We start from the raw sequence: 24,926 nt of genomic DNA on the forward strand, positions 1-24,926 counted from the left end.
TGGTAGGGTGAGGGAAGATAGGACACCTTTTCATTCTAATTTTTCCTCCCATTTGGTAGTATACAAAGAACATTTAAAGAATTATAAAACCGTATTCTCGCGTCTACCACGGATCATTGTTAAAAACACAATTAGGACATTTTACGCTGAAGGTGTCCCGACTTCCCCCACTCTACTATATATCCAAATATCCTGAAGTAACAGCGGTTTTTGTAATATAGAAATGCGCCCATTTATTAAGCTATGCTCCGTTTTTTTTACAATACTTGTAAGTCACCATAACAAATTACTAATTTCTAAATGGAACTTTTATTTTTCAGTATGTTTACACCACATCAATAAATAAAACGTAATTTGATAAAAATTAAAATTTGATAAAATTTCACAAATTAAACAAAACCAAAGTTATCGGTTGATCTTTCAATTAGTGTATAATCTTTCGTGTTTCAAAGTTGGAGAGTTGAATATTGGGATTTGTTTAAAGCGTTAGACTAAGTTTTTGAGAAAAATGCTGCTTTGTTAACAAACATATTAATGAGCATTGTTTTAAAGAGGTGTAACTGGTAAAAAACTAACGACAAAAAGGGGAAATATATACTGGGCATTAATTAGTTTAATGGTGTCGACTGGTATTGGTGGAAAGCCACTGCACCGCGTCAAGGTTCCAGTCACAGCAGTGGGTTTCTCGCAACCAGGAGAAACCCTTGCATAGTTAGACACCATAGCCATGCAAGGAAAAGACTGGGGCATTTCTATAAAATGCACAAAAATTTTAAACAACCAAAATACACAAATAAAACTTCTGTCAAAAACGCACCTACCGGCTAATCATCCAAAAAATTAACAAATAAAACTTGTGTCAAAAACGTACCTAACATTAATTAAAACAAACAAGGTTTACAAACAAAGTTTTTAAATAAAACTTATGTCATTGGTAAAAAACGCATCTAAAAGCTAAACCATCAAAATTGAACATGGTTTACAAATAAAATTAATACATCCAAAAACAAGGTTTATAAATAAAACCAAAGTCGTTAGTCAAAAAAAAACCTAAAATTAAAACTAAACTTGAATAAAAAGTCATTTGTCGCACCTAAAAGCCAATCAATAACAATTAAACATGGTTTACAAATAAATGTTATGTTACTAAATATATGAAATGAATGCACAGCATTAACAGTATCAACAAATGATATAATAACTTTAGCCAAGATATTATCTTGCAATGATAAACATAAAACAGAAATCTGACAAAGTGATATTGCATGAAAATTAGATGCACACAACAAACAATTATTAAAATAAATCAATTAAAGTACACAAGTTCTGCATTAACAAATTGACTTTAGCCAAGAAACTATCTGGCAATGTTGGATAAAAAAGTCTGACAAAGCGTTCATTACATTACATGAAAATCTGGTGCACACAACAAACAACCGATAAATTAAAACACACAAGGTGGGCTAAAATAAAATATGTAACAAAATTTGCTGAATGATATTTCTGCCACTATAACAACTAAGCATACATGCAAACAGAATAACACCCAATACATAAGTCCTAATTAAAACTAAAGAACAATTAATGCTTCGAAAAATTGTCGCTAAACATAAAAAATGTAACTGTACACAGTCAATCATTTCACCACTCTCAAGTCCTTTTTATCAAGGTTTTCGCAATTACTAAATAACATCAATAAATAACCTATGACCACAGGGTGGAATTGGCTTGACTGGATGATTTAGGGGGATAATTGGTGCACAGATATTTATATATCACTCACAATAGAGAAGAGCTCATCACATATATTTGCTTTCATAACAGTCAGAGTTAAAAACAAATCCAGCAAATCACTTGAAAAATGTTGTTCCAATACTAGTTTACTGGTATAAACACATTTAATCATCTTTTAGACTTGAAAGTGCGCATAATACACCACTAAAATGTTCATGAAATAATTTTGTTTCGCCAGATAATCGGTACAAGTAGTAAAGATGGAAACAATACCCGATTAAATTAGTTACCAGGAGAACGAAGGATTTCCACACAACTACCATTTGCTTCTATAAATCCGGGTGACGATTTGTTGCGCAGTTTTTCGATGCCCAAGTATCAAAAACTCTGTAACTCATAAAAAAATGGATTTGCAAAATATTACCGCCTATTTACCACTCAGACCAAATTAGGTTGTGGACAAGTTTGAATTGAACCCGAGCGTGTAGTAGTTATAACTCCATCTAAAAAGGTCGCAGTATATGTTGTTTTCCAAGAGCAGCGTGTCTAATCACCGGTGGTCTGTAACTACTTTGAATAGTTGTTTGCACTAAGCCTAGTTTTAAACCATACATTTCAACAATTATATAACAAATACTGAACATGTGAACGCAAATGTTTACCAGCAACATGAAAGGTATTCGTAGCGATTATTATTTGCTTCAATAGATCCAAGTTATGATAGATTGCGAAGGTTTTCAGATGACGCACATTAGCAAATCTGTAATTCATACAATATGGATTTTCACACAACCAATTTGTTTACCAATTGAACCGATCGCATTTTTGACAAGGTCGATTTGAATGAAAGCGTAGTAAGCGTTGAATCCTTTCTCCAGTCATCACAATAAGCGTCCACATTTTTCGAGTTGTTTCCCGCTTTTATCATTGCTTTTCGCAAGTATTCTGCAACTACTTTAAAATAGTGTTTGCACTACACTAAACCTATTGTAACTATTTTAGATTTCGCAAAAAATTGCTCAACTTCGTATTACAATAAATTTTAGATCAAAGTGATAACTGGTCGTTATATCTAAGCACACATACACAGATATATACACATCACTCACAATAGAGAAGAGCTCATCACATATATTTGCTTTCATAAGTGTCAGAGTGGAAAAACAAATCCTGCAAATCACTTGAAAAAATGTTGTTGCCATACTAGTTTACTGGTATAAACCCATTTAATCATCATTTAGACTTGAAAGTGCGCATAATACATCACTAAATTGTTCATGAAATAATTTTGTTTCGCCAGATAACTGGTACATGTAGTAAAGATGGAAACCATACCCAATTAATTTTGTTACCAGGAGAACGAAAGATTTACACACAACTACCATTTGCTTCTATAAATCCGGGTGACGATTTTTTGCGCAGTTTTTCGATAAAAACTCTGTAACTCATGAAAAATGGATTTGCAAAATATTACCGCCTATTTACCACTCGGACCAAATTAAATCGTGGACAAGTTTGAATTGAACCCGAGCGTGTAGTAGTTATAACTCCATCTAAAAAGGTCGCAGTATATGTTGTTTTCCAAGAGCAGCGTGTCTGATCACCGGTGGTCTGTAACTACTTTGAATAGTTGTTTGCACTAAGCCTAGTTTTAAACTATACGTTTCAACAATTATATAACAAATACTGAACATGTGAACGCAAATGTTTACCAGCAACATGAAAGGTATTCGTAGCGATTATTATTTGCTTCAATAGATCCAAGTTATGATAGATTGCGAAGGTTCTCAGATGACGCACATTAGCAAATCTGTAATTCATACAATATGGATTTTCACACAACCAATTTGTTTACCAATTGAACCGATCGCATTTTTGACAAGGTCGATTTGAATGAAAGCGTAGTAAGCGTTGAATCCTTTCTCCAGTCATCACAATAAGCGTCCACATTTTTCGAGTTGTTTCCCGCTTTTATCATTGCTTTTCGCAAGTATTCTGCAACTACTTTAAAATAGTGTTTGCACTACACTAAACCTATTGTAACTACTTCATATTTCGCAAAAAATATGCTTATAAACTTTGTATTACATTAAATTTGTTAAATTTTCCTCTTTAACTTTAAGCACACATACACAGATATATATACATCACTCACAATAGAGAAGAGTTCATCACATATATTTGCTTTCATAACAGTCAGAGTTAAAAACAAATCCTGCAAATCACTTGAAAAATGTTGTTGCCATACTAGTTTACTGGTATAAACACATTTAATCATCTTTTAGACTTGAAAATGCACATAAAACTTCACTAGTTATGTATGAACACATTTTGTTTCGCCAGATAATTGGTACAAGTAGTAAAGATGGAAACGATACCCAATTAATTTTGTTACCAGGAGAACCAAGGATTTCCACACAACTACCATTTGCTTCTATAAATCCGGGTGACGATTTGTTGCGCAGTGTTTCGATGGCCAAGTATTAAAAACTCTGTAACTCATGAAAATGGATTTGCAAAATATTACCGCCTATTTACCACTCAGACCAAATTAGGTTGTGGACAAGTTTGAATTGAACCCGAGCGTGTAGTAGTTATAACTCCATCTAAAGAAGTCGCAGTTTATGTTGTTTTCCAAGAGCAGCGTGTCTAATCACCGGTGGTCTGTAACTACTTTGAATAGTTGTTTGCACTAAGGCTAGTTTAAACTAAACATTTCAACAATTATATAACAACTACTCAACAACGAAAATGTTTACCAGCAACATGTAAGTTATTCGTAGCGATTACTATTTGCTTTAATAGATCCAAGCTATGATAGATTGCGAAGGTTTTCAGATGACGCACATTAGCAAATCTGTAATTCATACAATATGGATTTTCACACAACCAATTTGTTTACCGATTGAACCAATCGCATTTTTGACAAGGTCGATTTGAATGAAAGCGTAGTAAGCGTTGAATCCTTTCTCCAGTCATCACAATAAGCGTCCACATTTTTCGAGTTGTTTTCCGCTTTTATCATTGCTTTTCGCAAGTATTCTGCAACTACTTTAAAATAGTGTTTGCACTACACTAAACCTATTGTAACTACTTCATATTTCGCAAAAAATATGCTTATGAACTTTGTATTACATTAAATTTGTTAAATTTTCCTCTTTAACTTTAAGCACACATACACAGATATATATATACATCACTCACAATAGAGAAGAGTTCATCACATATATTTGCTTTCATAACAGTCAGAGTTAAAAACAAATCCTGCAAATCACTTGAAAAATGTTGTTGCCATACTAGTTTACTGGTATAAACACATTTAATCATCTTTTAGACTTGAAAATGCACATAAAACTTTACTAGTTATGTATGAACACATTTTGTTTCGCCAGATAATTGGTACAAGTAGTAAAGATGGAAACGATACCCAATTAATTTTGTTACCAGGAGAACGAAGGATTTCCACACAACTACCATTTGCTTCTATAAATCCGGGTGACGATTTGTTGCGCAGTTTTTTGATGGCCAAGTATTAAAAACTCTGTAACTCATGAAAATGGATTTGCAAAATATTACCGCCTATTTACCACTCAGACCAAAATTAGGTTGTGGACAAGTTTGAATTGAACCCGAGCGTGTAGTAGTTATAACTCCATCTAAAAAGGTCGCAGTATATGTTGTTTTCCAAGAGCAGCGTGTCTAATCACCGGTGGTCTGTAACTACTTTGAATAGTTGTTTGCACTAAGCCTAGTTTTAAACTATACATTTCAACAATTATATAACAAATACTGAACATGTGAACGCAAATGTTTACCAGCAACATGTAAGTTATTCGTAGCGATTACTATTTGCTTCAATAGATCCAAGTTATGATAGATTGCGAAGGTTTTCAGATAACGCACATTAGCAAATCTGTAATTCATACAATATGGATTTTCACACAACCAATTTGTTTACCAATTGAACCGATCGCATTTTTGACAAGGTCGATTTGAATGAAAGCGTAGTAAGCGTTGAATCCTTTCTCCAGTCATCACAATAAGCGTCCACATTTTTCGAGTTGTTTCCCGCTTTTATCATTGCTTTTCGCAAGTATTCTGCAACTACTTTAAAATAGCGTTTGCACTACGCTAAACCTATTGTAACTACTTTATATTTCGCAAAAAATATGCTTATAAACTTTGTATTACATTAAATTTGTTAATTTTCCTCTTTAACTTTAAGCACACATACACAGATATATATACACCACTCACAATAGAGAAGAGTTCATCACATATATTTGCTTTCATAAGTGTCAGAGTGGAAAAACAAATCCTGCAAATCACTTGAAAAATGTTGTTCCAATACTAGTTTACTGGTATAAACCCATTTAATCATCTTTTAGACTTGAAAATGCACATAAAACTTCACTAGTTATGTATGAACACATTTTGATTCGCCAGATAATTGGTACAAGTAGTAAAGATGGAAACAATACCCAATTAATTTTGTTACCAGGAGAACGGAGGATTTCCACACAACTACCATTTGCTTCTATAAATCCGGGTGTCGATTTGTTGCGCAGTTTTTCGATGGCCAAGTATTAAAAACTCTGTAACTCATGAAAATGGATTTGCAAAATATTACCGCCTATTTACCACTCAGACCAAATTAGGTTGTGGACAAGTTTGAATTGAACCCGAGCGTGTAGTAGTTATAACTCCATCTAAAAAGGTCGCAGTATATGTTGTTTTCCAAGAGCAGCGTGTCTAATCACCGGTGGTCTGTAACTACTTTGAATAGTTGTTTGCACTAAGCCTAGTTTTAAACTATACATTTCAACAATTATATAACAAATACTGAACATGTGAACGCAAATGTTTACCAGCAACATGTAAGTTATTCGTAGCGATTACTATTTGCTTCAATAGATCCAAGTTATGATAGATTGCGAAGGTTTTCAGATGACGCACATTAGCAAATCTGTAATTCATACAATATGGATTTTCACACAACCAATTTGTTTACCAATTGAACCGATCGCATTTTTGACAAGGTCGATTTGAATGAAAGCGTAGTAAGCGTTGAATCCTTTCTCCAGTCATCACAATAAGCGTCCACATTTTTCGAGTTGTTTCCCACTTTTATCATTGCTTTTCGCAAGTATTCTGCAACTACTTTAAAATAGTGTTTGCACTACACTAAACCTATTGTAACTATTTTAGATTTCGCAAAAAATTGCTCAACTTCGTATTACAATAAATTTTAGATCAAAGTGATAACTGGTCGTTATATCTAAGCACACATACACAGATATATACACATCACTCACAATAGAGAAGAGCTCATCACATATATTTGCTTTCATAAGTGTCAGAGTGGAAAAACAAATCCTGCAAATCACTTAAAAAATGTTGTTGCCATACTAGTTTACTGGTATAAACCCATTTAATCATCTTTTAGACTAAGTGCGCATAAAACATCACTAAATTGTCTTTGAAATAATTTTGTTACGCCAGATAATCGGTACAAGTAGTAAAGATGGAAACTATATCCAATTAGTTTTGTTACCACGAGAACGAAGGATTTCCACACAACTACCATTTGCTTCTATAAATCCGGGTGACGATTTGTTGCGCAGTTTTTTCGATGAAAAACTCTGTAACTTATGAAAAATAGATTTGCAAAATATTACCGCCTATTTACCACTCAGACGAAATTAGATCATGGACAAGTTTGAATTGAACCCGAGCGTGTAGTAGTTATAACTTCATCTAAAGAAGTCACAGTTTATGTTGTTTTCCAAGAGCAGCGTGTCTGATCACTGGTGGTCTGTAACTACTTTGAATAGTTGTTTGCACTAAGCCTAGTTTTAAACTATACGTTTCAACAATTATACAACAAATACTGAACATGTGAACGCAAATGTTTACCAGCAACATGAAAGGTATTCGTAGCGATTATTATTTGCTTCAATAGATCCAAGTTATGATAGATTGCGAAGGTTTTCAGATGACGCACATTAGCAAATCTGTAATTCATACAATATGGATTTTCACACAACCAATTTGTTTACCGATTGAACCGTTCGCATTTTTGACAAGGTCGATTTGAATGAAAGCGTAGTAAGCGTTGAATCCTTTCTCCAGTCATCACAAAAAGTGTCCACATTTTTCGAGTCCTTTCCCGCTTTTATCATTGCTTTTCGCAAGTATTCTGCAATTACTTTAAAATAGTGTTTGCACTACACTAAACCTATTGTGGTTATTTTATATTTCACAAAAACATGTTCAACTTTGTATTACATTAAATTTGTTTAACATTTCCGTTATTTTTAAGCACACATACACAGATATATATACATCACTCACAATAGAGAAGAGCTCATCCCATATATTTGCTTTCATAACAGTCAGAGTTAAAAACAAATCCTGCAAATCATTTGAAAAATGTTGTTCCAATACTAGTTTACTGGTATAAACACATTTAATCATCATTTAGACTTGAAAGTGCGCATAAAACATCACTAAATTGTTCATGAACTAATTTTGTTTCGCCAGATAATCGGTACAAGTAGTAAAGATGAAAATGATACCCAATTAAATTTGTTACCAGAAGAACGGAGGATTTCCACACAACTACCATTTGCTTCTATAAATCCGGGTGACGATTTGTTGCGCAGTTTTTCGATTAAAAACTCTGTAACTCATGAAAAATGGATTTGCAAAATATTACCGCCTATTTACCACTCAGACCAAATTAAATCGTGGACAAGTTTGAATTGAACCCGAGCGTGTAATAGGATAACTCCATCTAAAGAAGTCGCAGTATATGTTGTTTTCCAAGAGCAGCGTGTCTAATCACCGGTGGTCTGTAACTACTTTAAATAGTTGTTTGCACTAAGCCTAGTTTTAAACTATACGTTTCAACAATTATACAACAAATACTGAACATGTGAACGCAAATGTTTACCAGCAACATGAAAGATATTCGTAGCGATTATTATTTGCTTCAATGGATCCAAGCTATGATAGATTGCGAAGGTTTTCAGATGACGCACATTAGCAAATCTGTAATTCATACAATATGGATTTTCACACAACCAATTTGTTTACCAATTGAACCAATCGCATTTTTGACAAGGTTGATTTGAATGAAAGCGTAGTAAGCGTTGAATCCTTTCTCCAGTCATCACAATAAGCGTCCACATTTTTCGAGTTGTTTCCCGCTTTTATCATTGCTTTTCGCAAGTATTCTGCAACTACTTTAAAATAGTGTTTGCACTACACTAAACCTATAGTAACTACTTTATATTTCGCAAAAAAATATGTTCATAAACTTTGTATTACATCAAATTTGTTAAATTTTCCTCTTTAACTTTAAGCACACATACACAGATATATTATCACTCACAATAAAGAAGAGCTCATCACATATATTTGCTTTCATAAGTGTCAGAGTGGAAAAACAAATCCTGCAAATCACTTAAAAAATGTTGTTGCCATACTAGTTTACTGGTATGAACCCATTTAATCATCTTTTACACTTGAAAGTGCGCATAAAACATCACTAAATTGTCCATGAAATAATTTTGTTTCGCCAAATAATCGGTACAAGTAGTAAAGATGGAAACTATACCCAATTAGTTTTGTTACCACGAGAACGAAGGATTTCCACACAACTACCTTTTGCTTCTATAAATCCGGGTGACGATTTGTTGCGCAGTTTTTCGATTAAAAACTCTGTAACTCATGAAAAATGGATTTGCAAAATATTACCGCCTATTTACCACTCGGACCAAATTAGATCATGGACCAGTTTGAATTGAACCCGAGCGTGTAGTAGTTATAACTCCATCTAAAGAAGTCGCAGTTTATGTTGTTTTCCAAGAGCAGCGTGTCTGATCACCGGTGGTCTGTAACTACTTTGAATAGTTGTTTGCACTAAGCCTAGTTTAAACTAAACGTTTCAACAATTATATAACAACTACTCAACAACGAAAATGTTTACCAGCAACATGTAAGTTATTCGTAGCGATTATTATCTGCTTCAATAGATCCAAGCTATGATAGATTGCGAAGGTTTTCAGATGACGCACATTAGCAAATCTGTAATTCATACAATATGGATTTTCACACAACCAATTTGTTTACCAATTGAACCGATCGCATTTTTGACAAGGTCGATTTGAATGAAAGCGTAGTAAGCGTTAAATCCTTTCTCCAGTCATCACAATAAGCGTCCACATTTTTCGAGTTGTTTCCCGCTTTTATCATTTCTTTTCGCAAGTATTCTGCAACTACTTTAAAATAGTGTTTGCACTACACTAAACCTATAGTAACTACTTTATATTTCGCAAAAAATATGTTCATAAACTTTGTATTACATCAAATTTGTTAAATTTTCCTCTTTAACTTTAAGCACACATACACAGATATATATACATCACTCACAATAGAGAAGAGTTCATCACATATATTTGCTTTCATAAGTGTCAGAGTGGAAAAACAAATCCTGCAAATCACTTGAAAAATGTTGTTGCCATACTAGTTTACTGGTATAAACCCATTTAATCATCTTTTAGACTAAGTGCGCATAAAACATCACTAAATTGTCTTTGAAATAATTTTGTTTCGCCAGATAATCGGTACAAGTAGTAAAGATGGTAACTATACCCAATTAATTTTGTTACCAGGAGAACGAAGGATTTCCACACAACTACCATTTGCTTCTATAAATCCGGGTGACGATTTGTTGCGCAGTTTTTCGATTAAAAACTCTGTAACTCATGAAAAATGGATTTGCAAAATATTACCGCCTATTTACCACTCAGACCAAATTAAATCGTGGACAAGTTTGAATTGAACCCGAGCGTGTAATAGGATAACTCCATCTAAAGAAGTCGCAGTATATGTTGTTTTCCAAGAGCAGCGTGTCTAATCACCGGTGGTCTGTAACTACTTTAAATAGTTGTTTGCACTAAGCCTAGTTTTAAACTATACGTTTCAACAATTATACAACAAATACTGAACATGTGAACGCAAATGTTTACCAGCAACATGAAAGATATTCGTAGCGATTACTATTTGCTTCAATAGATCCAAGTTATGATAGATTGCGAAGGTTTTCAGATGACGCACATTAGCAAATCTGTAATTCATACAATATGGATTTTCACACAACCAATTTGTTTACCGATTGAACCGTTCGCATTTTTGACAAGGTTGATTTGAATGAAAGCGTAGTAAGCGTTGAATCCTTTCTCCAGTCATCACAATAAGCGTCCACATTTTTCGAGTTGTTTCCCGCTTTTATCATTGCTTTTCGCAAGTATTCTGCAACTACTTTAAAATAGTGTTTGCACTACACTAAACCTATTGTAACTACTTTATATTTCGCAAAAAATATGTTCATAAACTTTGTATTACATCAAATTTGTTAAATTTTCCTCTTTAACTTTAAGCACACATACACAGATATATATACATCACTCACAATAGAGAAGAGTTCATCACATATATTTGCTTTCATAAGTGTCAGAGTGGAAAAACAAATCCTGCAAATCACTTGAAAAATGTTGTTGCCATACTAGTTTACTGGTATAAACCCATTTAATCATCTTTTAGACTAAGTGCGCATAAAACATCACTAAATTGTCTTTGAAATAATTTTGTTTCGCCAGATAATCGGTACAAGTAGTAAAGATGGTAACTATACCCAATTAATTTTGTTACCAGGAGAACGAAGGATTTCCACACAACTACCATTTGCTTCTATAAATCCGGGTGACGATTTGTTGCGCAGTTTTTCGATAAAAACTCTGTAACTCATGAAAAATGGATTTGCAAAATATTACCGCCTATTTACCACTCGGACCAAATTAAATCGTGGACAAGTTTGAATTGAACCCGAGCGTGTAGTAGTTATAACTCCATCTAAAAAGGTCGCAGTATATCTTGTTTTCCAAGAGCAGCGTGTCTGATCACCGGTGGTCTGTAACTACTTTGAATAGCTGTTTGCACTAAGCCTAGTTTTAAACTATACATTTTAACAATTATATAACAAATACTGAACATGTGAACGCAAATGTTTACCAGCAACATGAAAGGTATTCGTAGCGATTATTATTTGCTTCAATAGATCCAAGTTATGATAGATTGCGAAGGTTTTCAGATGACGCACATTAGCAAATCTGTAATTCATACAATATGGATTTTCACACAACCAATTTGTTTACCGATTGAACCGTTCGCATTTTTGACAAGGTCGATTTGAATGAAAGCGTAGTAAGCGTTGAATCCTTTCTCCAGTCATCACAAAAAGTGTCCACATTTTTCGAGTCCTTTCCCGCTTTTATCATTGCTTTTCGCAAGTATTCTGCAATTACTTTAAAATAGTGTTTGCACTACACTAAACCTATTGTGGTTATTTTATATTTCACAAAAACATGTTCAACTTTGTATTACATTAAATTTGTTTAACATTTCCGTTATTTTTAAGCACACATACACAGATATATATACATCACTCACAATAGAGAAGAGCTCATCCCATATATTTGCTTTCATAACAGTCAGAGTTAAAAACAAATCCTGCAAATCATTTGAAAAATGTTGTTCCAATACTAGTTTACTGGTATAAACACATTTAATCATCATTTAGACTTGAAAGTGCGCATAAAACATCACTAAATTGTTCATGAACTAATTTTGTTTCGCCAGATAATCGGTACAAGTAGTAAAGATGAAAATGATACCCAATTAAATTTGTTACCAGAAGAACGGAGGATTTCCACACAACTACCATTTGCTTCTATAAATCCGGGTGACGATTTGTTGCGCAGTTTTTCGATTAAAAACTCTGTAACTCATGAAAAATGGATTTGCAAAATATTACCGCCTATTTACCACTCAGACCAAATTAAATCGTGGACAAGTTTGAATTGAACCCGAGCGTGTAATAGGATAACTCCATCTAAAGAAGTCGCAGTATATGTTGTTTTCCAAGAGCAGCGTGTCTAATCACCGGTGGTCTGTAACTACTTTAAATAGTTGTTTGCACTAAGCCTAGTTTTAAACTATACGTTTCAACAATTATACAACAAATACTGAACATGTGAACGCAAATGTTTACCAGCAACATGAAAGATATTCGTAGCGATTACTATTTGCTTCAATAGATCCAAGTTATGATAGATTGCGAAGGTTTTCAGATGACGCACATTAGCAAATCTGTAATTCATACAATATGGATTTTCACACAACCAATTTGTTTACCGATTGAACCGTTCGCATTTTTGACAAGGTTGATTTGAATGAAAGCGTAGTAAGCGTTGAATCCTTTCTCCAGTCATCACAATAAGCGTCCACATTTTTCGAGTTGTTTCCCGCTTTTATCATTGCTTTTCGCAAGTATTCTGCAACTACTTTAAAATAGTGTTTGCACTACACTAAACCTATTGTAACTACTTTATATTTCGCAAAAAATATGTTCATAAACTTTGTATTACATCAAATTTGTTAAATTTTCCTCTTTAACTTCAAGCACACATACACAGATATATATACATCACTCACAATAGAGAAGAGTTCATCACATATATTTGCTTTCATAAGTGTCAAAGTGGAAAAACAAATCCTGCAAATCACTTGAAAAATGTTGTTGCCATACTAGTTTACTGGTATAAACCCATTTAATCATCATTTAGACTTGAAAGTGCGCATAATACATCACTAAATTGTTCTTGAAATAATTTTGTTTCCCCAGATAACTGATACATGTAGTAAAGATGGAAACAATACCCGATTAATTTTGTTACCAGGAGAACGGAGGATTTCCACACAACTACCATTTGCTTCTATAAACCCGGGTGACGATTTGTTGCGCAGTTTTTCGATTAAAAACTCTGTAACTCATGAAAAATGGATTTGCAAAATATTACCGCCTATTTACCACTCGGACCAAATTAGGTTGTGGACAAGTTTGAATTGAACCCGAGCGTGTAGTAGTTATAACTCCATCTAAAGAAGTCGCAGTTTATGTTGTTTTCCAAGAGCAGCGTGTCTAATCACCGGTGGTCTGTAACTACTTTGAATAGTTGTTTGCACTAAGCCTAGTTTAAACTAAATATTTCAACATTTATATAACAACTACTCAACAACAAAAATGTTTACCAGCAACATGTAAGTTATTCGTAGCGATTACTATTTGCTTCAATAGATCCAAGTTATGATAGATTGCGAAGGTTTTCAGATGACGCACATTAGCAAATCTGTAATTCATACAATATGGATTTTCACACAACCAATTTGTTTACCGATTGAACCGTTCGCATTTTTGACAAGGTTGATTTGAATGAAAGCGTAGTAAGCGTTGAATCCTTTCTCCAGTCATCACAATAAGCGTCCACATTTTTCGAGTTGTTTCCCGCTTTTATCATTGCTTTTCGCAAGTATTCTGCAACTACTTTAAAATAGTGTTTGCACTACACTAAACCTATTGTAACTACTTTATATTTCGCAAAAAATATGTTCATAAACTTTGTATTACATCAAATTTGTTAAATTTTCCTCTTTAACTTCAAGCACACATACACAGATATATATACATCACTCACAATAGAGAAGAGTTCATCACATATATTTGCTTTCATAAGTGTCAGAGTGGAAAAACAAATCCTGCAAATCACTTGAAAAATGTTGTTGCCATACTAGTTTACTGGTATAAACCCATTTAATCATCATTTAGACTTGAAAGTGCGCATAATACATCACTAAATTGTTCTTGAAATAATTTTGTTTCCCCAGATAACTGATACATGTAGTAAAGATGGAAACAATACCCGATTAATTTTGTTACCAGGAGAACAGAGGATTTCCACACAACTACCATTTGCTTCTATAAACCCGGGTGACGATTTGTTGCGCAGTTTTTCGATTAAAAACTCTGTAACTCATGAAAAATGGTTTTGCAAAATATTACCGCCTATTTACCACTCGGACCAAATTAGGTTGTGGACAAGTTTGAATTGAACCCGAGCGTGTAGTAGTTATAACTCCATCTAAAGAAGTCGCAGTTTATGTTGTTTTCCAAGAGCAGCGTGTCTAATCACCGGTGGTCTGTAACTACTTTGAATAGTTGTTTGCACTAAGCCTAGTTTAAACTAAATATTTCAACATTTATATAACAACTACTCAACAACAAAAATGTTTACCAGCAACATGTAAGTTATTCGTAGCGATTACTATTTGCTTCAATAGATCCAAGTTATGATAGATTGCGAAGGTTTTCAGATGACGCACATTAGCAAATCTGTAATTCATACAATATGGATTTTCACACAACCAATTTGTTTACCAATTGAACCGATCGCATTTTTAACAAGGTCGATTTGAATGAAAGCGTAGTAAGCGTTGAATCCTTTCTCCAGTCATCACAATAAGCGTCCACATTTTTCGAGTTGTTTTCCGCTTTTATCATTGCTTTTCGCAAGTATTCTGCAACTACTTTAAAATAGTGTTTGCACTACACTAAACCTATTGTAACTATTTTAGATTTCGCAAAAAATTGCTCAACTTCGTATTACAATAAATTTTAGATCAAAGTGATAACTGGTCGTTATATCTAAGCACACATACACAGATATATACACATCACTCACAATAGAGAAGAGCTCATCACATATATTTGCTTTCATAAGTGTCAGAGTGGAAAAACAAATCCTGCAAATCACTTGAAAAAATGTTGTTGCCATACTAGTTTACTGGTATAAACCCATTTAATCATCATTTAGACTTGAAAGTGCGCATAATACATCACTAAATTGTTCATGAAATAATTTTGTTTCGCCAGATAACTGGTACATGTAGTAAAGATGGAAACAATACCCGATTAATCTTGTTACCAGGAGAACGAAGGATTTCCACACAACTACCATTTGCTTTTATAAATCCGGGTGACGATTTGTTGCGCAGTTTTTTCGATTAAAAACTCTGTAACTCATGAAAATGGATTTGCAAAATATTACCGCCTATTTACCACTCGGACCAAATTAAATCGTGGACAAGTTTGAATTGAACCCGAGCGTGTAGTAGTTATAACTCCATCTAAAAAGGTCGCAGTATATGTTGTTTTCCAAGAGCAGCGTGTCTGATCACCCGTGGTCTGTAACTACTTTGAATAGTTGTTTGCACTAAGCCTAGTTTTAAACTATACATTTTAACAATTATATAACAAATACTGAACATGTGAACGCAAATGTTTACCAGCAACATGAAAGATATTTGTAGCGATTATTATTTGCTTCAATGGATCCAAGCTATGATAGATTGCGAAGGTTTTCAGATGACGCACATTAGCAAATCTGTAATTCATACAATATGGATTTTCACACAACCAATTTGTTTACCAATTGAACCAATCGCATTTTTGACAAGGTCGATTTGAATGAAAGCGTAGTAAGCGTTGAATCCTTTCTCCAGTCATCACAATAAGCGTCCACATTTTTCGAGTTGTTTCCCGCTTTTATCATTGCTTTTCGCAAGTATTCTGCAACTACTTTAAAATAGTGTTTGCACTACACTAAACCTATAGTAACTACTTTATATTTCGCAAAAAATATGTTCATAAACTTTGTATTACATCAAATTTGTTAAATTTTCCTCTTTAACTTTAAGCACACATACACAGATATATATACATCACTCACAATAGAGAAGAGTTCATCACATATATTTGCTTTCATAAGTGTCAGAGTGGAAAAACAAATCCTGCAAATCACTTGAAAAATGTTGTTGCCATAATAGTTTACTGGTATAAACCCATTTAATCATCTTTTAGACTAAGTGCGCATAAAACATCACTAAATTGTCTTTGAACTAATTTTGTTTTGCCAGATAATTGGTACAAGTAGTAAAGACAGAAACAATACCCGATTAATTTTGTTACCAGGAGAACGAAAGATTTCCACACAACTACCATTTGCTTCTATAAATCCAGGTTACGATTTGTTGCGCAGTTTTTCGATAAAAACTCTGTAACTCATGAAAATGGATTTGCAAAATATTACCGCCTATTTACCACTCGAACCAAATTAGGTTGTGGACAAGTTTGAATTGAACCCGAGCGTGTCCGAGCGTGTAGTAGTTATAACTCCATCTAAAGAAGTCGCAGTTTATGTTGTTTTCCAAGAGCAGCGTGTCTAATCACCGGTGGTCTGTAACTACTTTGAATAGTTGTTTGCACTAAGCCTAGTTTTTAAACTACGAAATATTTTGAATGCTTTACCAACTTAGCTTAATCTAAGACTAACACCAGGGAAACCAGGCTTAAAATAAAGCAAAAACTTTAGAACAGGCTTCATTTTAAATATCTCTATTGTATCAAAGTTTATAAATCCAGTTATCTGAATAATTTGCCACATTTTCCAAAAGCTTTCCTCTTGAATGTTGGTCTCCATAAGTATTCTGCATAGACATTAAAAATAGTTGGACAACACTTGACCTAAAAACATTACTTCACACGAAATTAAGCTATGATAACTTTAGAATCTTGTGCTTGGGAATTCATGCAACTTGTTTTCTGGAGTCTTACACAACATAACTCTTTGTAGGAGCAATTTTAAACCCATTGTCTGGAAATTCAGGATTTATTCCACAATTGGATTCGCTCTAATGAATCTATATGACAATATGTTTTTTAGCAAGCTTTTTAACTAATATAGATTTCTACAAAGTAAACACCTTTATTATACAAATTAAATTGGTTTCTTCAGGATTTCAAATCAACCACAGGGATAACAGGATGTCATTTAAATTCCATAACGCATAGAAATAACTTCGGTTTCAGTGAACTATTACGAAGGAAACAATTAAAATTTACTTTGCTTACAAGATCAAAGCAGTCTGGCTGCATGGAATATGCTTTGCCCGCTGAAATTAATTGGATCTTTTAACTAAAGATTGATTTTGAAATAAATATTGATTTTGTATTGATTTAAGTAGATTTCTTGTTAGTTTTGGTATTTTCTTAAAAGGCAGTCACCCACATTCAGAAAATAAGTTACACGTATTACATCTCTATCTACTCAAGAATAAAACATCACTACAGCAAACATTGAAATCTTAAGAGTCCCAACCTTTAAGACACATAGAAACCAGCGGTATTTTTCTGTAACTTGCATACCACATACAACAAGAACTTTTAAACTTGTTTTTAAACTAGTATAGGCAAGAACATAGTAACAAAGCAGTGAAAATGTCTTGGCGCTCACGCGCTCTCGGGTTAGGTTAACCTGCTTGAAATTATAGGATCCACCGTATATAACACTCTCATGATTTTTCTGCAACCCTAATAAATAGCGGTTGTGGTTCCGATCCCTTAAACAGATGTAGACTCGTCCTATTAATCAATCGAATAATCATAAATCGCCCACAATCGCATCATTAGAATCCTAATATCTGCATCATCTGCCATCGGATTTTAACATTAAGAAGCGCGCTCTGTTTGAACCTTTATTTGTATCTGTAGATTTAAACATTAATACCGATAAGCTTGGTTTAAAACATGAAAGTTTAAATTTTAGATTTTTCACATTTTTATCGAGAATGAAGACTTTTTTATCGGGAATGAAGTCCTTCAAGAACAATAAATGAAGCAGAAAGAACACAAACCTTTAAATCCTGACAGCGGGTTGGCTATAGTTTCAGTTATACACTAAAAAGGTATACAGAAATAGCCCATTTCATTAGTACACACTCTTCGCAAAGAAAGCCGCGCAATCTCCAATACAGTAGTTATACGCGGCCCATTGTATGTTTCAAGAATCAGACATCACAAGTCAACAACAAAAGACTTCAAAAACTCATTACCATTGGACCTCTGATACCTGCAGGTTGATTATGATTTGTCAACACACAGCAAAATATACGGTAATATGAACAGTCATTTTGTCGGCACGCTTCCAAAGAGGTAACAAATTCATGTAAAAATATACCTAAATACTTATAAATTATGCGCCAAAAATATTATTTTGTCTGTATGCGCCAAGAAAATAGTTAACAGTAGATTATAGGAAGAAATAAAAGCAAATTATAGGCAAAAAAGTGAATTTGAAACGAACATTTAGCATAACAGTAAACCATTAATTTAAAGTATATATATGCCTATTTCATTTATAAGTAAGAATCCACGCTAACAGTAAACCACATAACTATGAACAAAACTTAAAATGTTTAGACCACTTACCCAGCTCTATTCTTCTTTCGTCTTCATTTCACGCAAATTTTATTCAAACGTGCGAACGTTAAAATATAATAGCCGCTCTTTCATATTACTTGATTTTCACAAATCAAAAAAACTCGGTTTAAGCCGTCGTCGACGCGCATATCAAGACTAGAATACTTTAACTTCTTCCGCATTTTTACAAATCAGACATAAACGAACTCCAAACGAACACCAATGTAATCTAAAACGTCAACACAATGGCTTGTTTTGAACCAAATGCCCTTCTTTCTTTACGCAGCTGACGTTGGCAGGAAGTGACGTAAGATAGTACTCCGCGAAATCGGTCGACCTATTTTCTTAAAAACCTCAATAAGTTACCATTTTTTTGTTATAAAACTTTATTAAACACACTGTATCTACTATATTGTTTAAAATTACTTTATAAAACTATATTATTTAGGTTTATTCGTTGTATTTAATTCGGCGGAGTAACATCGATTTAGATTACATCATATGATGCAATACAGAGCTCTCCGATTGGTCAATTAAATTTAGTTTATGCGTCACGAGTACGTCATAAACAGATCTGTCAATCAGGAGAATTTACATTTCAACATGTTTGTGCAATAAACAAAAACTTGAACTAGATAGCCAAAGTTGCATTTCGACACTTTATTTATGGTAACGAATTCAAAACATTTGCCAAAATCAGCCAACCACTGTGTATTTCTATTACAATATTAAATAATAAACAAAACAACGAGAGAGCTAAGCTTTAATAAATGGACACAAATTATTATAACACGGTTATAAGGTGTGTATAAATACGTTTTTGAGAACTCATTTGGCGATATTATGTTTTGTTTCAAAACATTTTTAGTGATTTTAGCCAGAGGCTATTGACGTGCTATAATCGGTGCGTGACCCGTATTCAAAAACTTAACAGGCCCTGGGACAGTCTAATTGTTTAATTTAATCAGCTGTCTTAGAAACTTGCAAAAACAACAAAAGTTAACCAGATGTTACTGCTGTGAAAGTCCACAGTAACTAACGGATGTGTGACCTACTTCTTCCTTGCGTGTGATAACGTTAGAGGTAGTACCGATGTGACTTCACATTAATCTATCAATATAGGTGATAAGTGGTCATGTGACTGCCCGATAAAACACGGACATTTAAAGATTGAGGCAGAAAAGTAAACTCAAAGTAGGGTGGGTTAAGATGGGACATATTTTCGTTCTGTTTTCTCGTTCCAATTGGTAGTACACAAAGAACATTCACAGAATTATATAACCGTAGCCCTGCGAACCTAAACGAGCGTTGTTAATTATTATTTAAAACACGATCAAGATATTGGGATATGTTGTGCTTAAAGGTGCCCCATCTTCCCCACCTCACTATAATAGTCAATTATTGTCATTAATGAACTTCATGTCTTTGTCTCTATATTTGGCATCTATAATATAGTAGGGTGGGAGGATGGGACACCTTTTCATTCTATTTTCTCGTTCAATTTGGTAATAAACAAAGAACATTCAAAGAATTTTAAAACCGTATCCTCACGACTTCCATAGACCGTTGGTAATTGTTTAAAACACGACCATGATATTTGGATGCTATGTGAAGGTGTTCCATCTTTTCCCACCATAGCATATAGCAGGCCATGTTGTTTCCCATTTTCTCCATCCAGTTTAAAACGTAGTTTCGTTCTGATTAATCGAAATGGTGGACACTACACTTATGCGCGCACTAAGTTGTGAACGCTTTCTGTTTTGAGCCAACGCTGATGTTATGTTTGTGTTTGTGGGATCAGTTGTGGTGGTTCCCCTCTTCGTTTCAATGGTTCTAGTACAACATGGTTGGAAAAGATGATGGACCGCCTGTGGGGTTAAAAAATTAAATAATGATTTGCTAGAGTAACACAGTAAAAAAATAAGTGCGACTAAATAAAGAGCTGAAAAAATCAAGCCGAACCGCCTGTGGTATTAATGAACCCCACTTTATAAATCCTATTTACTTATTGTTTTAAAATTACAAGTATTTTGAAGTGTCCCATCTTACCTGGCCTGTTTTTAAATGGCTAAAATAGCACCTGGTGTGCGAACTGCTAAATAAATCTTCGTGTGTTTGTTTCCTAAAGCAGCTTTTTTTTAATTATTGATAAACAAAACATTTTTCCAACTTACTTTTCGCATTGGTTGTAATGTAACGTAGAACACAATTGGGTTAAGTAGCGAGTGGGAGAAAGCAATTGTTCCAATAGCTGCAAGCCCAACAGGTGATATTGTTATTGGTATTTGGAGGGAATCCAACAGAAGAACAATATTAGCTGGGAATCTGGAATGTATTATATTGTAAGGTGGGGTAAGATGGTTCATGTATCATTATAGTATGGTGGCGTAAGAGGGGACACGGGGTAAGAAGGGACATGGTCAGATGTAATACCGTTAGCGCTTAAAAACCAAATATCCTAATCTTGTTTTGGACATTTAACGAAGCTCTTAACTTTAGAGTCATGAGGATACGGCTATATGGAATATTAATTGTTAACTACTAAATTGGAAGATTTAAATAAACTGAAAACATGCCCTCCTTAGCCATAAGATAAGTGGTGACGGAAAAGGAGATATGAAACCATATCCTATTCTATCCCACCCTACTATCCATACAAATTAAAGTCATTTTCTTACCTGCAAACCACGTACACTATTGACACGGATAGGATAAAGTGCGTCATGTTTCTCATGTACGAAAGTTGTATCGAATGTTTTCTATGAAGCGCCATTGCACCAGCTGTGTCGTCGGTCTCATCTGTAATTGGTGTGTTTGTTAATCGTGTCTTTTATAATTTATACAACTTTAACATAAAACACGGTTGTTTTATCAATCCTGTAACTTATTTATCCACGCGTGCCGGGGCAACGACAGTCGTTATAACACGGGTGTTCTGTTTCATACACCTCGTGCCCGCTTACGTGTTACCATGTATTTAACTTTGTGAGCGATTGTTTTGGGTTGTAGCAATTGCCGTTAAGTGGCTTGTCGAGAAACACACAGCGCTGAAAGTGACAGTAGCGATGAGCCTTGAACCTGTAACCGGGCACACTAACCACGGCCACGGCGCCTATACACAAAAGATGTATCCACCTTTTTTCTTTCTTCTGTTTCTTCTGAGCAAACTTAGATGAATTCTGTAAGGCAAGATGGCGGCCAGCCCCCCAGTTCGATGTATGGTCCCAACACACATAACGAGAACTATCAGCAAAGCTACGAGGAAGGCAATGACGCAAGCGATTACGTGGTATATCTTCAACGAAGGGTAGAGAAAGCTGCAAAGTAAAATATTTGTCACCGTATAAAACGATCAGTTGCTATTTTATCAACTTAGACTTATACATACTCAAAACCCAACTTATATAGTTCGACAGTAACCTACGTTAAAACAAACAATTTAAGGTTATAGAAGCCAAACTAAATGCATACACTGACTTAACTACAGTACTACTGGCAAAGCAACACAAGGAAACTGAGTAACTTGCAGAACAAAATGCGAGAAACGCAGGAGTGTAAATTAAAAGACGGCGCGCGGACGAGAAAAAAAAAGACGAGAAAAAGTTTGCTGCTTTATACTTAGTTATTGAATATATAAGTTATTTTACCACCTGTATTAACCAAACAGAAGTGTTATAACGACTGTTGTTGCCCTGCCACGTGAGGTAAATAAGTTCCATTTATTCATAAACACTTACCTGCATTGAAAATGTCGATGGCAATCATGAGCGGCCATTGTTCGGCTAAGTTTCCCATTATCGAAGAAACATGAACAGGTTGATGTGCAGTTCCAACATAGACCGATTATAACTGGAACGGGAACGAATACGAATTTGGTTGGAAAATGGTGAATGTATTTGAATAGAAGGGTTTTCCTATAACTAGGTATCCGGTATCCGCTATAATGTTTAAAACACAGATTGTAGTGATTATCGCGCCTACCTGTAACCCAGACGTAATGGGTTCAAGGCTTGACGCTGGTACCATTGTGGGCGTATGTGTTCTTGGGACTTAACGGCAATTGCTCCAACTAGTGGTCACTAATGGGTTGTCTAAATTATCAGCCATACATAAAAAAATTTTTTTTAAAAAAACTAAAAAAATGATTGCCCACAAAGTAACGTACATGGTAACTCGTAAGCTGACACGAGGTGTTAAACCCGTGCGATTACGACTGTCGTTTTCCAGCCACGGAAGGATAAAGTAATTTATACATTCAAAAACTTACAAATCGCTACGGAGAGAACGAAAACATTTAGCGACAAAATCCAACTTTTCCTCCGAGATAAAAGAAGAGACTTGTTCATTTGAGAGGAACTGCCAGGAGCTGTGTTACGTCTGTTATTTACAGAGTAAGATTGAGTTTTCTGTGTAAGCTAATTTATATTCACTAACAAAGTTACACAATTGGTAACCTCTAAGCGGGCACGAGGTGTATGAAACAGAACACCCGTGTTATAACGCGACTACTGTCGTTGCCCCATCACGCGAAGATAAAAAAGTTACATACGTGGTAACTTGTAAGCGGGCACGTGGTGTATGAAGCAGAACCAGCCGCGTTTTAATAAAGCAGTTAAATTAATTTATCCTACTTGTGTAATTGTTCCATATGTTGATGCGATTGAGCTGAAATATACCGAGAGAAAGCAAGAGCAATCAAAGCTGTATGGCCAGCTGTAAACACCTCAGCCGCCATAAATATGGAAGACTTTATCATGTAGAACCAAGCTGTTTCGTATCGGTATCGGGCTGAAATGATACAGAAACACGTCTTTTTTTTAAAAGTGTAATAATAATAAAATAAATTAAAAAAAACTTTTAAAACAATTCCTGACTAATTACATACGTGGTAACTCCTAATCGGGCACGAGGTGTATAAAATAGAACACCTGTGTTATAACGAATGTCTTTGCACAACCGCGCAAAGATAATCAATAACAGCATTTGAACAGTAGGGATCTGGTGCTACGAAAGCGTACCAGACAAAAAGTCCACCATATGTACCTCCAGATTTATCCAGAATATTTCCAGCTGCTAAGTGATGTATTCCATTAGCCGCGTTCACCAATCCAAGCAGGGCATCACATGTCACAATGGCGAGGACGAAAATATAAATATTTTGGCGAAACTTTGACCAACTTTTGACCAAACCAGCAACAAGCATTGAGTTGATCATGAACACGAGTGTCGATAGTGAGATTCTGATAATCACTGTGCTATGTTCGTTGTTAAACAAAGTTTCATTAGAGGTGTATGTCCTGATCAACATACACATGGACGTTGGGGTGGCTGTGTAGTTCGTGTTGTTAGACATGTTTAACAAATTAAACTTGAAACCTAAAAAAAACGAATGTTATATTGTGTTTTTAAATATAAATATAGTAGGGTGGGAGAAGATGGGACACCTTATCATTCTATTTTCTCGTCCCATTTAGAAGTAAACGAAGAACATTTAAACACAGAATTATGAAACCGTATCTTCATGATTCCCATAGACTGTTGTTAATTGTTTAAACCACGATCAGGATATCATGTGCTAAAGGTGTCCCATCTTTCCCCACCCTACTATAAATTTACTTTATTTCTCCCCTCGTGGCAATTGCTCCAACCCGGTCGTCGTCTCTTATGGGTTGTCTAAATTGTCAGGTATACACTACAAAAAAATAAGAATCACTTACAAAGTTAAATACGTGGTAACTCGAAAGCGGGCATGAAGTGTATGAAACAAAACACCCGCGTTATAACGACTGTTATTTATTCGCCACGCGATAATAGAATAAGTTTCATTTATTTATTTATATACGTTAAAAATATATACGTTATTTATTTATATACACGGTAAAAATACTTCCTCGCTCATGTAAGACAAAAAAACAATTTCCCACAAAAAATTCACTTTCATGCTAGCTTTTTTTGCTTTCCAAATTACTTAAAT

At 34.5% G+C, this 24,926-nt stretch overlaps 1 protein-coding gene across 7 annotated transcripts; it reads right to left on the reverse strand.

Annotated features, from left to right (window-relative positions):
• Nucleotides 1-293: 293 nt before the first annotated feature.
• On the reverse strand, nt 294-24,831 carry LOC149724690 (uncharacterized). Of its 7 annotated transcripts, none has more exons than XM_089891980.1 (12): nt 23,996-24,831; nt 23,584-23,740; nt 23,220-23,329; nt 22,690-22,801; nt 22,088-22,269; nt 21,631-21,751; nt 21,127-21,277; nt 18,962-20,820; nt 18,388-18,602; nt 18,009-18,238; nt 17,458-17,567; nt 294-17,181 (listed from the first exon to the last, which is right to left on the reverse strand). In XM_089891980.1, exons 1-8 carry the CDS (start codon nt 24,303-24,305, stop codon nt 20,632-20,634), a joined length of 1,332 nt encoding a protein of 443 aa, XP_089748106.1. In that variant the 5' UTR covers nt 24,306-24,831; the 3' UTR covers nt 294-17,181; nt 17,458-17,567; nt 18,009-18,238; nt 18,388-18,602; nt 18,962-20,631. The 7 variants fall into 7 exon arrangements, with proteins under 7 accessions (XP_089748106.1, XP_089748105.1, XP_089748101.1 ...); XM_089891979.1 differs by having other exon boundaries at nt 294-17,394; XM_089891975.1 differs by having other exon boundaries at nt 294-18,238; nt 23,996-24,328; nt 24,569-24,831.
• Nucleotides 24,832-24,926: the final 95 nt, after the last annotated feature.

The sequence above is a fragment of the Ciona robusta genome, chromosome 14, assembly GCF_009617815.1.
Source record: "Ciona robusta chromosome 14, ASM961781v2".
NCBI classification, from domain to species: Eukaryota; Metazoa; Chordata; class Ascidiacea; order Phlebobranchia; family Cionidae; genus Ciona; species Ciona robusta.

Coding starts and splice junctions, on each gene's coding strand:
- LOC149724690 (XM_089891975.1), bottom strand. CDS start 24,305: ATGTCTAACAACACGAACTACACAGCCACCCCAACGTCCATGTGTATG. Junction 22,802..23,219: donor CGTTCTCTCCGTAGCGATTT/GTAAGTTTTTGA, acceptor TTCCCGTTCCAG/TTATAATCGGTCTATGTTGG. Junction 21,278..21,630: donor ATAGTGTACGTGGTTTGCAG/GTAAGAAAATGA, acceptor AATACATTCCAG/ATTCCCAGCTAATATTGTTC.